This window comes from Alexandromys fortis, unplaced genomic scaffold, assembly GCF_014885135.2.
Source record: "Alexandromys fortis isolate MF-2015 unplaced genomic scaffold, M_Fortis_MF-2015_v1.1 scaffold_18, whole genome shotgun sequence".
Taxonomy (NCBI): Eukaryota; Metazoa; Chordata; class Mammalia; order Rodentia; family Cricetidae; genus Alexandromys; species Alexandromys fortis.
The window spans coordinates 5230851-5247109 of NW_026067897.1; the positions used below are offsets into that span (position 1 = coordinate 5230851).

The 16259-nt window shown below is 41.6% G+C and overlaps 1 protein-coding gene across 2 annotated transcripts in view; it reads right to left on the reverse strand.

Moving 5' to 3' along the window:
• Positions 1-2676: 2676 nt before the first annotated feature.
• The window catches only part of Virma (vir like m6A methyltransferase associated), a 63442-nt gene continuing 49859 nt past the window's right edge, over positions 2677-16259 (reverse strand). Inside the window, exons 18-24 of one of the 2 annotated variants that reach the window (XM_050165160.1) lie at positions 14424-14576; positions 13814-13974; positions 12311-12407; positions 9552-9718; positions 8640-8971; positions 5969-6112; positions 2677-3007 (exon numbers count right to left, since the gene is read on the reverse strand). In XM_050165160.1, the coding sequence (XP_050021117.1) occupies positions 2853-3007; positions 5969-6112; positions 8640-8971; positions 9552-9718; positions 12311-12407; positions 13814-13974; positions 14424-14576 (1209 nt within the window). In that variant the 3' untranslated portion in view covers positions 2677-2852. The remainder of the gene's footprint in view (positions 3008-5968; positions 6113-8639; positions 8972-9551; positions 9719-12310; positions 12408-13813; positions 13975-14423; positions 14577-16259) is intronic. The other variant, XM_050165170.1, reaches the window with a different exon arrangement.

Sequence of the window (16259 nt, forward strand, 5' to 3'; positions counted from 1 at the left end):
GTGTGTGTGTGTGTGTGTGTGTATGTGTGTATATATATATAGCTTTGTTTTGTTTTGTTCTTTTTCCAGACAGGGTTTCTCTGTGTATCCCTGAATGACCTGGAACTCACTCTCTAGAGCAGGCTGACCTAAAACTCACTCTGTAGACCAGGCTAAGCCTTGAACTCACAGAGATGGGCCTGCCTTAACCTCCCAAGTGCTGGGATTAAAGAATTGCACCATACCACCGGGAAAACATTTTAATTCTAAGAAACAGACCACAAGTTGCTTCAGTCCTCCCCCGACCAAAGGAAGCTCAGGAGCTGTTTAGCCGGGAGCACCCTAGGGACACTAGCACCCGCTTCGCCCTGGTGCTGAGGCCAAGGTCAACTATTCCCTGGATCCCCGCTGGTCCTCCATTCACCCGACAAGTCTCAGCCTCTGTTATACTCCAGTCTGTGTCATTTCTCTAAATTAGGGAGCTATTTCCCCTTTAACATCTTGCTCATTATTTCTTTTTAAAGAGTTTTATTTTTATTTGATACAGGGTCCCACTAAGTCATCCTGACTGGCCTGAAACTAACTGTATATATAGACCAGGCTGGCCTTGAACACACTGATCTACCTCTGCCTTTTCAGTGCAGGATTGAATTAACTGTTTGTCATCATGCCCACCATGTAATTTAGTTATTTTTTAAGATTTTTGTTTTTATTTGAGACAGGATCTCACTGTATCTCTAGTTAGCCTGGAGCTCACAGAGATCTGCCTGCCTCTGCCTCCCAAGTGCTGAGATTAAAAATGTATACCACCACACCTACTTCTAAATTTCTAAAACTAAAAATTGACATAAATTTTTCACCTTAGCCTTCATTTAAAGTAGTTCCCAAAAAAGTTGTTACTTAGTCTAACATTATAAAGGTGGCATTAAGAACCCCTCCCATTTTATCTGTTTAGATATTTGGAAGCAGCTACTGTAGAGCACTCACAATACAATTACATTGGAACATACTGGTTGGGTTATTTAAGAGTTCCAGGTCATTTCATACTTATACACTTAGAACTTCATATTGTTCTTTTTTTTTTTTAAAGCTTTTTACTTTTTAAACTTTATTTATTTATTATGTATACAGTGTTCTGTCTGCAGGCCAGAGGAGGGGACCTGATCAAAATACAGATGCTTGTGAGCCATGCCCACGTATGTTCTAGTTATTGATCTTCTGTAGGTTTTCCCAAGCTGTTGTAAAAAGCAATAAAACTAACCTGGCTAAACTTCCTACTGCTTGAAACACACTGATTACTACCAGCAACATTTTTTGCCTGTGTTTCTCTGTGTAGCCCTGGCTGTCCTGGAACTAGCTCTTGTAGACCAGGCTGGCTTTTAACTCACAGAGATCCGCCTGCCTCAGCCTCCCACTTGCTGGGATTAAAGGCGAGCACCACCACTGCCCGGCTTGCCTGGCTAATTGCTAACACCCTCTGTCTATGATTGATAGAAGAGGGCCTCACCTACACGCTAAGAAAAAGTCACCAGAACCCAGTTACACCAAAGGCCTGACCTTGGACTTCCAAGAACTGTGAGATTTCTATAACTTAAGCCATCCAGTCTATTGTATTTTATTATAGCAGCCTGAGCAGACTAATAGCTTGGGTTGCTCCAGGCTATTATTCAAGATTTTCATCACCTTGCACTTCAGCATCAAAATCTTTACACTGGAACTTTTCATGCACGTGCACAAATGTGGATACGCAAGCACGCACACACACGCACATACATACACGCTGCTAGTGATTAATCACACATGTCAAACAAGCATTTCTACTACTAAGTTAAACCCTCACCTCTAAAGCTGAGCTTTTAAAGGCTCTTTTTCCTAATAAACAAATATTAAATTCACTCACAATTAATCCCCCAAACAGAATGTTAGGATGCAATGAGACTCATACACTTATTTTTGTTTAAGAGAACTCTGTATTTTATGCCATTTGTATAGGCTCAATGAATTAAGACATACCTTGGGGGAAATATGGCTCCTTTGTCAAAGTTATAAGTTTTATTTCTGAATATAAAGTAGATGCTTCTGATTCCCAAAATAACCATATTAGAATACGCCGAATTTTAGGCTTTAAATAACTATATAATAAAATAGCAACAGTCGGCCCAAAGCTGAAGCAACGTTTGTACATCTAACATACAGAAGTGCTTTTCTTCTGCTGCACCAGCTATGACTTCTAAACTGTGGGGGCACCTCAGGACAAGAGCATGGGTGCTACACAATGTCTGAACTTTCCGGAAACCGCAGCATCTGCACGGGTGATAGCAGTGTCTGAGTTTCCAGAGCAGCACACACTTGTAGCAAACGGTCAGCGGTTTATACACCGCACTGCTGGAGAAACCTGGGGAAAGGCTGCTGTCTCCAAGGCCGAGGCACTGAGCAGTGTCCACAGACCTGTGCTGATGGCAGAAAGGCTTCAGCTGGTTGGACCTAACTGTTTAATAAACACAAGTATTACATCTGCTTTTGACTGGGGACACTGTGAAATTACTACTGACACACTAAAAGGTGTCACGGGCTAAGAAAGTTTGGGAATTTATATAGTATAAGCAAGAAAAATACAAAACAAGTCATTTCTTCTCTTTCTATCTAGAAATTTTCTAAATAAATACCATATAAAAATGGGAAAAATATATACAAACATACATACAAAGTTTGGATTTTTATTGAAATCTCGTTAAGTATCAAACAAAATCTGCTTTCTTCAGATAAAAATATTCTCTCAGATGTCTTCAGGTACAGCTGCTAAGTCTAAATTGGTCCTTCAATTTTTTTTTTTTGTCCTCATGAAATGTCCATTTCCTTGAGTGTTCCCAAGTCTATCGAGTAAAAGACCGTACATGACGACCTCTCCCACTGCCTCCACTGACAAACTTCCCTCTGGAGCCTCCACTGCCGCTGTTGGTACTAGCCCAGGAAGGTCCGAGCCCCCCACGGCCTCTGGAAGCTCTATCCCGAGGACTCGGGCGGTAACCTAGAGAGGAAAAAGACCACTTTTAGTTCAACATCCTTCCTTTCCTGTGGTGTAAGCACTTAGACTTTTAAATAGGTAAGCTAATTATATCCCAACAGAATTTATTTCAGAGCTGGAGAGATAATTCAGTGGCTAAGAACATTTGCTGCTCTTGCAGGACTTTGCTCCACACCTTCTCAGCATCTGTCAGGTAACTCAAGATCCAGGGAATCCAGTGCCTTCTGCCCTTTTCAGGAACCCACCTACCCCAACCCACACATGCGTGTGCACACACACATGCTAGAGAGATTTGCATTGGTATGAATCTTGGTTTATTGATACAAATTTAAGGTCAATTTTGTTATATATATATTTCTGCTCTTGATTAATGTATTGTGTTTGTGTAGCTCATTTAAAAATGTAATGTATAATTAAGAAATATAGGTAAATAGAGAGTCATCTATAGTAGTCAAGCTTGTAGTCATGTTAGTTAGGTTTTCTAGATATGTAGAGATATATTTCAGTTAGATAGGTATTCTTCAAATCTTTCAGAGACCTTCAGAATATAGCATTTAAAATGTTTTAAGAAGTTAGGACTTTTTATGACAATGAGACACATCTGCTCCTGGCAACACCAATCTATTTCAAGAGGATGATGGGCATTGAAGAGGCTCCTTATGGAGTTTGTTAGCCATTTGGGCAAGAAACTGCTCTTGCCTGGACTGCTTGATGTTATGCTGTATGAACTGGACATGCAGGACTCACAGAAAAATGACTGCTGAACTTGCCTAAAGGTGAGACAATCCTTTGAAATTCCTGCTTCATGAAAGAACAAAAAGAGTCTGCCAGACATTCTGCAGGACACAGAAGAAAGTGACTGACAAACTGCCAATATAGGCAGAACTGTCTTTGAAATTTCCTTCTTCATGGAAAGGTCTGTCAGATACTATGGGCCAGTAGACTGAAGACGGGTGCTCACAACATTACAAAAGACCTTTGGGTGACTGTCCAGGTAACGAGATGTCTCTGTCAATTCTAGTTTTGGAAGTTGCTTACAATGCACTTCCTGTTTACTTAGGTAATATTATATCCTTCTGGAGTCTTAGATGGAGTTGAAGAATAGTGTAATTCTTACTTGTTTTGTTAGATATAATTTTACTATGTTAAAGTTAAAGCCTTCCATTTTATTTAGACAGAAAGAGGAAGATGATGTAGTAGGTCCTTCTGTACATGTGTTGCTTTTAATGGTTAATGAATAAAGAAGCTGCTTTGGCCTGTGATAGGGCAGAGTAGAGCTAGGCAGGGAAAACTAAACCGAAAGCTGGGAGAAAGAAGGTGGAGTCGCAAGAAGCCATCAGGGACAGACGCGTTGGGACCTTGCCAGTAAGCCACAGCCACATGGCGATACACAGATTAATAGAAATGGGTTAACCAAAGATATAAGAGCTAGCTAGCAATACGCTTAAGTGATTGGCCAAGTAGTGATTTAAATAATACAGCTTCTCTGTGATTATTTTTGGTCTAAGGGGCTGAAAATGAACAAGAGACCTCCCCCAACACACACACTTATACCCATATCTACATACACACCCCCTTATACAATACCCCAACCCCATACAATACCCCACACACCTATACATAATCTTTTTAAAAATGACTCACTTTTAGAATGTTGTTTTAAAACCAAAGCAACTTCTGACAAGAATCCTAAACTTGAGGTAGTAATGTAGAAAAAGGTTCTATGCTTATAAAACTACACACTAAACAGCACCTACCGTACAATGCTGCCTTTGCTATCAATACAGTATCTACCATACGATGCTGCCTTTGCTATCAATACAGTATCTACCGTACAATGCTGCCTTTGCTATCAATACAGTATCTACCATACGATGCTGCCTTTGCTATCAATACAGTATCTACCGTACGATGCTGCCTTTGCTATCAATACAGTATCTACCATACGATGCTGCCTTTGCTATCAATACAGTATCTACCGTACGATGCTGCCTTTGCTATCAATACAGTATCTACCGTACGATGCTGCCTTTGCTATCAATACAGTATCTACCGTACGATGCTGCCTTTGCTATCAATACAGTATCTACCGTACGATGCTGCCTTTGCTATCAATACAGTATCTACCGTACGATGCTGCCTTTGCTATCAATACAGTATCTACCGTACGATGCTGCCTTTGCTATCAATACAGTATCTACCGTACGATGCTGCCTTTGCTATCAATACAGTATCTACCGTACGATGCTGCCTTTGCTATCAATACAGTATCTACCGTACGATGCTGCCTTTGCTATCAATACAGTATCTACCGTACGATGCTGCCTTTGCTATCAATACAGTATCTACCGTACGATGCTGCCTTTGCTATCAATACAGTATCTACCGTACGATGCTGCCTTTGCTATCAATACAGTATCTACCGTACGATGCTGCCTTTGCTATCAATACAGTATCTACCGTACGATGCTGCCTTTGCTATCAATACAGTATCTACCGTACGATGCTGCCTTTGCTATCAATACAGTATCTACCGTACGATGCTGCCTTTGCTATCAATACAGTATCTACCGTACGATGCTGCCTTTGCTATCAATACAGTATCTACCGTACGATGCTGCCTTTGCTATCAATACAGTATCTACCGTACGGTGCTGCCTTTGCTATCAATACAGTATCTACCGTACGGTGCTACCTTTGCTATCAATACAGTATCTACCGTACGGTGCTGCCTTTGCTATCAATACTTTGCAGTTAAAAAGCACCATAACAACTGGTTTGTTTTTTAAATATAGTTTATCATCATGAGACATTACTTATACTAATGGTTAAGTTTCATTCCCAGATATAAATCTAACTCTAAAGTAAGTCAACATACTAAAATAGTCTCTCCCAATACAAAAGTGAATGACCTTTGTAAGCTGAAAGAGATCTCAGCAAGAACAAGTACGGAAGAACATGTACCTGCAGAACTAAGTGGCCGTAATGGTGGAAGAGGACCTCTGTTAAAATTGCTCTGGCCGCCGCGACTTTCATTATAATTTCCTCGAGGAGTATTCTGAGCACTCCAACTAGAGCCTCTGGTTCCTTCCCGACGACTGTAGTTCCCTAAACACAAGCAATATAATCAACAGGATTATTTCCCTTGCTTGGGGATTTTTAAGAAAGGGTCTTGCCATGTCACAGTCACAGCCCAAACCAGCTTCAAACCTGCAGTCTTCCTGCCTCCCATCTCCCGAGTGTGGAGGGTACAGGTTGCTCAGCATCACACACTACCACCCAACTGGATTAATGAAAATCTCACAGGTTTTTCCTTCCTTCTTCTTCTTCTCTCTCCTTTTTTTTTTTTTTTTTTTTTTTTTTTTTTTTTTTTTTTTTTTTTTTTTTTTTTTTTTTTTTTTTTGGTTTTTGGTTTTTCTAGACAGGGTTTCTCTGTAACAGTTCTGACTATCCTGGAACTCACTTTGTAGACCAGGCTGGCCTCGAACTCAGAGATCTGCCTACCTCTATGTCATCCCAAGTGTTGGAATTAAAGGCTTGCGCCACTACTGCCCAGCTCACAGGCTTTTCTTCATCTTCAAATGCTATGGAACAGAAGCTGAAGGTCTCTACACTGAAGAGCATGTCACAGTGGTGAGAGCAGGTACGCACAGCCCAGACTGTCAGACAGTAGTTCTGCCACTTACGTTCTCTTCTGTAAAGTGGTGCCAACAGAATACACCTGGGGTGATACAGGCTGCTAGGTGAAGTTCTGAAAACAGTCCTGATGTCATACCCTCCTAACTCAGCAGATGTGAAAACACGCCAGAGTTCACCAGTAAAGAATCTGGCTGGCTTGTGGTGGCATATGCCTGTCATCCCAAGACTCATGAGGTAAAGAAGACACGTCCTTGACTACACAGTGAATGTGAAGCCAGTCTCCACACGTACAATTCATGAGACCCTGCCTCAAAGTGAGAGAGAAGAGAGTGAAGTGAAGAGAAGGGAGAGTGAGAGAGCAAGAGAGAAAGGGAGCAGAAGGGGGGGGAGGGGGAGAAGGAGAGAAGAGACAGGTCTCTGAAGCCAGTGGAGTAGCATATGTTTATGTCTCCAATACTTGCTGAAGCAAGAGGATCACAAGTTTGGGGTGAATCTTGCTAAATAGCAACACTTTATATAAAAACAAAACAAAACAGTAACAAAAAAAGGAGTAACAGCTCTAAGTATAATCAGTTTCTAAACTCAAGACAATTTAAAGTTAACCAAATACAACATTAAAAGAAAATAAGGGGCTGGAGAGACAGCTCAGCAGGTGAAAGCACTTCAGGTTCAATCATGAGGACCAGACTTCAAATACCAGCACCCATGTTGGGCAGCTCAAAAATATCTGTAACTCTAGTTCCGAGGGATCCAATGCCGCCTAGTCTGGACGCATATACACATATGTGTGTGTACACATGCACACACACACACAGTGCACAGCCGGCACTGGGAAGAGGGAGGCAGCAGGACTATGGGTTCCAAGCCTGAACTACATAACACCTGTCTCAGAAGAACAATGTAGAGAGCCAGGGAGATGGCTCGGAGGGGAAAAGGGCTGGCTACAAAGGCATGAGTAACTGACACACACGTAATATTGGGCAAGCATAGGAGGCCACTTGCAATGCCAGCACTAGAGAAGCAGTGATGCTGGCTGGCTGGTCCAGCTGACCCAGCAAGCCCCGGAGTCAAGAGAAAGATTCGGTGTCAGGATATAAGGTGGAGACCACTGGAGGAAGACAACCCATATCAACGCCTAGCATCTACATACCCTGACCTTCCTCCACACATGTCCCCACACATAGCACACAGCAGGGAACACAGAAAAGACAAGAAACTAGGTAAGAAAAGTAAGAAATGAACTATACAGAGACTCTTAAGAAAATGTTAAGAGGGATAACTGTAAAAATGATACATGTGTATTACTCAGGAAGGATATATGAAATATTCATTGTAAGGGCTAGATAGATAGCTCAGGGTTAAACGCACTGGCTGCTCTTCTAGAGGACAGGGTTCAATTCCTAGCACCCGCATGGTGGTTAGCAATCGTGTAACTACAGTTGGAGAGGATCCAATACCCTCTTCTGGTCTTGTTGGGCAACAGGCACACGTGTGATGTATAGAAACATGTGTAAGTAAGCAAAATACCCTGAAATAAAATATATTAGAATTGTTTTCAAGGGTACACTGTGAGACACTGTCTCAAAAAAAAAATCCAATGTAAAAAGGAAACTAGTAAAAAGAAAAGGAAAAAAGTCAGGTGTAGATGGCACACACCTGTAATCCCAGCACTCGGGAGGTGGAGGCTGGCAGGCCTCTGTGAGTTCACGGTCAACTTGGTTGATAGAGCAAGTTCCAAGACAACCAGGGCTACCGTCTCAAGGGGGTAAAAAAAAAAAAAAAAAAAAGGAAGGAAGAAACAAAGAAAAGGGGAAAAAAAAAAACCAAAAACTAAAAGTACAACATATCACAGGGAAATAAACAAGAGAGCTACTTGTGGTTTTATTTTATACCCCATGCAATAGTACTCTGCACACTGACAGAGAAGGAGTGTCCTCTGAACCGCTCCTCTCTGGGTCACATGTTTACTACTCCATCACTGCAGACCAGGAGTTACCTTTTGAGGCAGGCGGTGTGAAGAACCTGTTCTGACTGTGAAAAGCACCCCGTCCCCCACGGTTGCCTGAAAATCCACCGCGGGAGGAGATCTTCTGTGATACTTTGAGTGGCCGCTTCGGCTGGGGAAGTCCATCCTGAGGGACCACTTCTTTACTTTCAGCTGCAACAAAGTCATCCACGTGCATAGACGGTGGCCTACTTGTATTCTGCTTTCTCTGACGAAAAATATCATGGGGTCGGATGCCCTGCCCAAATCCGCCCCGGCCCCGGCCTCGTGGTGGCGGCACAACATGAGCTCGCTTGGCAGGCTCGATGTATTCAGATTTTCCACTGTTAAGACAACATGGGAAAACTTCAGATTTCCAGTGAAAATGTTATGATCCATCTTTACAATACTAAAAGTGGAATTTCATTGTTTGCTGCTTCCACTTACAGGAACTGTTCCAGAAATATTACTTTCTGTAATAACTATCAGGTATGCTTGTTTGTTAATAAAACTATTTTTTAAACAATCCAGTCAGTCTGCTTCTTGCTCAAAGGAAAAACAGTACAATGAAGGCTCACGATAGCTCAGTGTGATCAGGAATTACAATGCACTGGATTCAAACCCCAGCAACAGCAGCAACAAAGGAACATAATGCACCGGTCACCCTGACAAATAACTCACTTTAAAAGCTTGTATTACAATTATGCCAACTAAGGTGGTTCACACCTTTAATCCCAGCACTCAGGAAACAGAGGTAGGAGAATCTCTGTGAGTTTAAGGCCAGCCTGGGCTACAGAGTAAATTCCAGGTCAGAGCTACACAGAGAAACCCCACCTCAGGGGAAAAAGGGGGGGACAGACAGATATGTGTCTATCTCCACAAGAGCAGCAAGTACTCTGAACTCTTCTATGGAATAAACATTACCTTGAAGTTATGAATGTCTCATGTTTATGCTTCCCAAGTTTAAATCCCTTAGTAGTCTTGGTTCTTCCTGGAGATGACGGTTCTGACAAAAATGAACGCTCTAATTCCGAGTGCAAATCGAAATCACTACAGCACTTTTCAGAGAGCTCAATCAGGTCGACCTTCACCTGCAGTCAAAAACATAAAATTAAATACATTAAATTTACGCTTGTGTAGCTTCCACTACAGAAACTGCCATTACCAACCAATTCTATTTCACTCTCATGGTAAATTAGTTATAAATCTACTTCTCTATGTTTTCAGAAAGTAGCATCATTGGTATTAACAAAAAAGAAAGCCCTAGGAATTCAACTAATTATTTTGCGGCATTCCTCCTCAAAGCTGCAGGTCTGTAAATCTAGAAGACTGTGTTCGACCTTGAACTCAGGATTACTCTAAATAAATTAACACTAGAATACCTAACGAACATTTCCAATCACTATGGAAATAACGCACTGGGCCACCTAATGCGGTACCCACTCCTGTGAGGAAAGGGTTACATGCAGCAGACTCCCAAAAGCCTGATGCATCTCATGATATTCAAACCTAGGCTTAATGTCAGAGAAACAAGAATTAAAGCTGCTTACAAGATGTAAAATTTCTCTAAACTGTAATCACAGTGATCACTGGGAAACAGTGTGGGTCCACTTTAGGTTAAAAATGGAAGGCTTAGCCAGGAGGTGGTAGCGCACGCCTTCAATCCCAACACTTAGGAGGCAGAGGCAGAGGCAGGCGGATCTCTGTGAGTTCAGAGCTAGTTACAGACAGCCAGGGCTGTTACACAGAGAAACACTGTCTTGAAAAAAACGGGGCAGGAGGAGTAGTTTAGCTGGCGGTGGTGGTGTACACTTTTAATCTCAGCACTCAGAAGGCAGAGGCAGGTGGATCTCAAGGCCAGTTCCAGTATGTGTGTACACGTACACACACACACACACACACAAGGACACACACACACACACAAGGACACACACAGACACTAGGTTTAGTCTTGTTTTCTTTCTGCAGCTCAGTCTGGCCTGGAAACGACTCTGTGGCCTTCAAGTTTGAACAATTCTCCAGACTCTGTCACCTTAGTGCTGGAGTTTCAGGTGTGAACCACCACTCCCAGATGAAAAAGAACAACTTCTCACACAAATATTTTAAATTTTTTTAAAAAAATATTTAAAATATTTAATATTATTAAAATATTAAAAATTATTAAAATATTTTAAAATTCTATCGCCTAATATAGAAACTCAGCCTTCAACTACATGTGAGGTTTGGTTTTCTTTTAAAGGCTATTTATTTACATTATGTTTATGAGTGTTTTGCCTGCACGTGCCCACAGAGATCAGAAGGGGCATCAGATCCCCCAGAACTGAAGTTACAGGTAACTGTGAGGGACTATGTAGGTGAGAACTAGAGGGATTCCTCCACAAGAGCAGAGAGTACTCTCAATTCTTGTGCATACTCTCCAGCTCCCATATGTGAGTATCTAAATAAGAATTAGAACTCAATCATAGTAAAATTCAGTGCTTTTTGTGAAGAGACAGGTTCTTAACATGTGTAGCCCTGTGTGCTTGGAGCTCACTGTGTAGAGAGACTGGCGTTGAGCTCACAGATCCTCTGCCTCTGCCTTTCCTAAGACTGAGATCACAGGTGTAAGACATCATGCCTGGCTAAAAGTCAATGTTTCAGTCACACTACCTCAATTTTAATTTTCCAACAGTCACACAAAGCTACTGGCTACCATACCAAAGCCAGAAAAGTGAGGAACATTTCTACTCCTAAACAGAGTTTACTGGACAGCACAGTTCTAATGAACTAATTAAAAAATTCAGACCAAAAGTAAATTCTTTAATGTAATTTTAGCTATGTGTATTTTTTTTCCTTAAAGGAAAAGCAGCTATCAATACACTAAATGTTATCGTAAATTCAAATTATTTCATTCTTTCAGGCCCATTACTCAAGATGAACACTAATATATTTTGGACAAGGAAATACCCAAGTAGATTTCTGACTGGAGAGATGGCTCAGAGGTTAAGAGCACTGATTGCTCTTCCAAAGTTCCTGAGTTCAATTTCCAGCAACCACATGGTGGCTCACAACCATTTATAATGAGATCTGATGCTCTCTTCTGGCCTGCAGGAATACATAGAGTCAAAACACTGTATACATAATAAATAAATCTTTTAAAAAATAACTCTCAGCTTTAAAAGAAAAAAGAAAAGAAAAAATCAATATATAAGTTCAGTAAGCTATGGATAAAATTCTACAGAAATACTCCTCTTAGAAGCATCAAACAGTCGGTCTTTACAATCCTGAACCTTCAGCACTATGCTTACGAACATCAATTACACTGATACCATAATACACTGTACGAGTTCCCAGGGAAGAGACCGCACCATTCCATCCCTGAACCCAGTGAAGAACAGACAGCGCTGTGTCAGGTACGTTACTCTGTGCCCAGCAGCATAGAGACCACGTGCTTCAGAGGATGTGTGCACAACAGAATGCCTTACCTCATCAGAGTCTCAAAATACAAATCACTACTAGATTGAAGCAAAACCAACAGAATAAAAGTACTGAGTTGTAGATTTCAGTAAGAATGTGACTGTCATAAAGATAACGCCTCCAATGGACATTAAGAGTATATCATATAAACTACTGGAATGCTAACAACACACAAAGCAACAAACAGAACATCTTCTTCCAAAACTTAGTAATCAAATCCTTCATACCAAATCTAGATCAGTATCGATTTCTTCAGCCTGAAATGGAGTAAACCACATAGACTTCAACTGATCATCCATGACATCAGCTAGCACATATGCAGTCCTAGAATATAAAAAAGGGATGTGAATAAAAGCAGAATCCCAAAACAAAATATTTTAGCTTTACCTAAGTAAAATCTATAGAAGACATAACTAAAATGATTACTCTCCAGATGACGAATAAGATTCACCCTTAATCCATCCAAAACCTATTCAAGAATAAAGTATCCTTAAAAACCAAAGCTTCAAAATAATCCTACAGTTGTGGGGGGCAATGAAATGATTCCCACATCGGTGCCTAGTCCAGTTGTCAGAGAGGCTTCCTCCAGCAGCTGATAAGAGCAGGTAGAGATACAGTCAAACATTAGACACAGAGAGAGAGAGCCCAGGTTGGAGGTCTCTATCCAGTCCCACCCCTGTGAAGTCAGGGAATCCCGTGGAAAAAGAGGAAGAGCAATTGTGGGAGCCAGATGACCCCAAGGGCACCATGAGGACATGGCCCAAGGAGTCAACTAAGCAGAGCTCATAGGGGCTCACAGAGACTGAATCAGAAATCACGGAGGAGGCTACATGTGTCTGTGCTAGGACCTCTGCATGTACACTATGGCTGCTAGCTTGGAATGGGTGGGGGGCCTCCTGACGGTGGGAGTGAGGGTGACTCTTTGCTGTTCTTGAGACCCTTTCCTCCTACTGGGTTGCCTCGCCCAGTTTTGATGTGAGGGTTTGTGCCTGGTCTTATTTCATCTTCTTGTGCTGTGTTCAGCTGATATCCCTGAGAGGCCTGCTCTTTTTTGGGGAGAAGGGAGGGATGAGTCTGGGGGACAGAAGAGGTTTCGGGAGGGGAACTGGGAGGAATGGAGGGAGGGGAAGCTTCAGTCAAGATGTACTGTATGGAGAATAATAAAACTAAATTAAAAGGCCCACTGTAATAGGCTTGGGGATTTCAGTAAACCAAATAGCCTGGCTTTAATTTCCAAAAGTGCAGGCTGATAGCCCTGTACCAGTTTTAATAGAAACTGCTAATTCTTATAATTTCTATACGGAGACTATGTCACATTGGATGCTCAATAAGGCTTCAGTGCTCCCAAAGTTAAGAGGTGGACACCTTACTCTGAGTACAGTGGTTCGCAGTTTTCATCCCAGTAGTCAGAAGGCCTAAGCTATAGGAGATCCTGTTTCCAAACGAACAACCATAAAAAAGAAGTTCTACATTCTCAGAGCTCGGGGTCAGTCAACCTTGTTCTGCCAGCCTGTTTTTACACAGTCTGTATGTCTGGCATAGTATGCATATTTTTTCTTTCTTAAAAAGCAAACAAACAACAAAAACTATAAAATATGCAAGAGGCTGTAGGTGGCCTACAAACACTGGAATTTTTGCTATCTCATTCTTTACGAAAAGTTGGTTGCCCCAACCAAGATTCCTGCAGCCATTATTTACATCATCTAAACCTCAAATCCCTACTGACTGACCTGTTGTTGAACAGATTCTGCAGAGATTCTGGAGCCGACAGTACGGGCTCTACATCCTGGTCACTGAGAGGCAAAGGGTCACCAGACGACTCCAGCATCTGCTTCAGTCCAACTACATTGTCCAGCAAAGAGTCCAGATTGTCATCATCTTTGGAATGCTCCTAGACACAGACAGAAGAATGAGAAGATGCCAGCAAATAAAGCAAGAGCACTTGAGCCCTTGTTCTACCGACTGAGCTAGCCGGGCAGTTCCCTGCTCCGCTGAGACCCTGCACATTTGGAACACCATCCAGAAGTCAGCAACTTAACATTAAGCATATTAAAATAAAACCAACATCAAAACACTTGTCATTTTATTCCTAAACAATGGCAGCAGAGGCCTCCTGCATTGAAAAACAAACAATCCAAACAACACTTCCTTTGTTTGCTCGTGAGACTCATAACATGATGGAAAAGTATATTCCAGATTATCAATCCAAGGAGCTACCTGGAAGGTATAAACACCCAGCTAAGGGTTATAATATTGAAAAAGGCACCACGGAAAGCTTGCACTAGTCACACTGAGAAGGAATGCTGATTTATTACTATTTTTTTCTGGTTTTCTTTTTACCAAAACAAGCTTCTCTAGTTCAAGGAACAAGCTCTCTGGACCCTCTTCTTTGCTCTGGAGCAGCTGTTTGAGCTCTGCAGCACTAATGCTCATCGTCCGGGGTGGGTGAGCGCCCTCCACCTCCATGAGACCACTATCGTCTCCACAACAGCCCTGTAAAGGTCACACACAAGTTACATTGACAACGGGAAATCTACAAAGATGCTGCTAAATTTATTCATCTATTTCAGCCATCTGTTATTATGTGCCCCTTCATGTTAAAACTTTTACAGCTCAATAAATGGCTAGCTTTAAAAAGGACTTAGTTTACTGAAAGTGGAAATGTTTTGAGTAAGATTAGTAAAATAAATAGGCAAACATATTTAAATTACTGACACAGTTTTCTCAAAAACTATTTTACAGCCATCAGTATTGGTATATTTATACTGGCACTTGATAAGACAGTTAACTGATGTATGTTCAAGAGCTAAGCAGTCTCCTACAAGAACAGACAACTGAAGGAAATTGAATTATATCTCTCAAGACAATACAGGCAATAAAAACAGCAACTATCATATATAAGACCTACTGGACAGAAAAACAAGCATTTTCTACTTTAAGATCATACATATCACTATACACACAAAAAGATATACGTTAGCTCTCTATGTACATGCCAAGCAGTAGCTGCTAGTCTGTCTAACGCCCTTTATTTTAAATGACACAAAATGAATTGTGCTCTACCAGGAGTAAAGTCCCAAAATAAATGTGTCCCCACTAATCCTGATGCAGGATTTAATATTTTTTCGTGTGAGTTTTCCTAAGTTTATGTATACCAAGTGCGTGCAGGAACCCATGAGGGCCAGAAGATGTACAGTATCAGATTCCTTGAAATTGGAGTCACAAGCAGTTTTAAGCTGCTTGAGGTGCATGCTGGGAGCCAGGTCCTCTGCAGAGTAGTATGCACTCTTAACACGGAACCAGCTCTCCAATCCTGAAGATTTAGTATTTTTAGTTTGTATAAAAATTCAAAATTTTATTTGGAGTTAATAACATTTGTCCTATAAATGTTCAAATATCAAAAGGTAAATGATCGTTGCTGTTACTTTTTTGTTTTTTTGACAAGGTCTCCTGTAGCACAGGCTAGCCTCAAACTCACTATGTAGCCACTGATGCCCCTGCACTGGTCTTCCTGGGTCCATTTCCCAGTTGCTGGGCTTACAAGTAATGTGACACCAAAATGGGCTGTCGAGTGAGAAAGTATTTTTAACAAAGCCTACCTGGTCTGAAAATGAGCCCGGAGGAGCACTAGCTCTTTTCAGAGAACACCAGAGTGAGGAAGGGACTGCTCTGCTGGGAAATGGAGAGCCGGCTACTCCGTGCATCATCAGGGAAAGGTTAGACAAGTGAGACGGGGTGACTGGAGGAGGTGCAGGCTCTACCTAGACCACCTCTAAAGGCGCCCTTCATAAACAGGGAATTCCGGACACCAGCCCTTAAGAGCCCAACCCGAGCAGTCTGCTGGTTTATTCGCAGTGGGGTCAGACCCAGGGCTCACACATGCTTGGCAAGGGCTCCAGCATGTGTCATACTCTCAGTCACTACAAAGTTTATAAACAAAAGACTACTCATAAAATACAACCCACCTGCTTCTAATTAAAAGTAGTCTCAGAAAATAGTGGGCACACCCCTTTAATCCCAACATTCAGGAGGCAGAGGTAGTCAGAATCTGAGTTCAAGGCTAACCTGGTCTGCAGAGTGAGTTCCAGGACAACCAGGGCTACACAGAAAAACCCTGTCTCGAAAAACAAAACAACCCAAAAAAAAAAAAAAAAAAAAAAAACAAAAAAAAAAAAA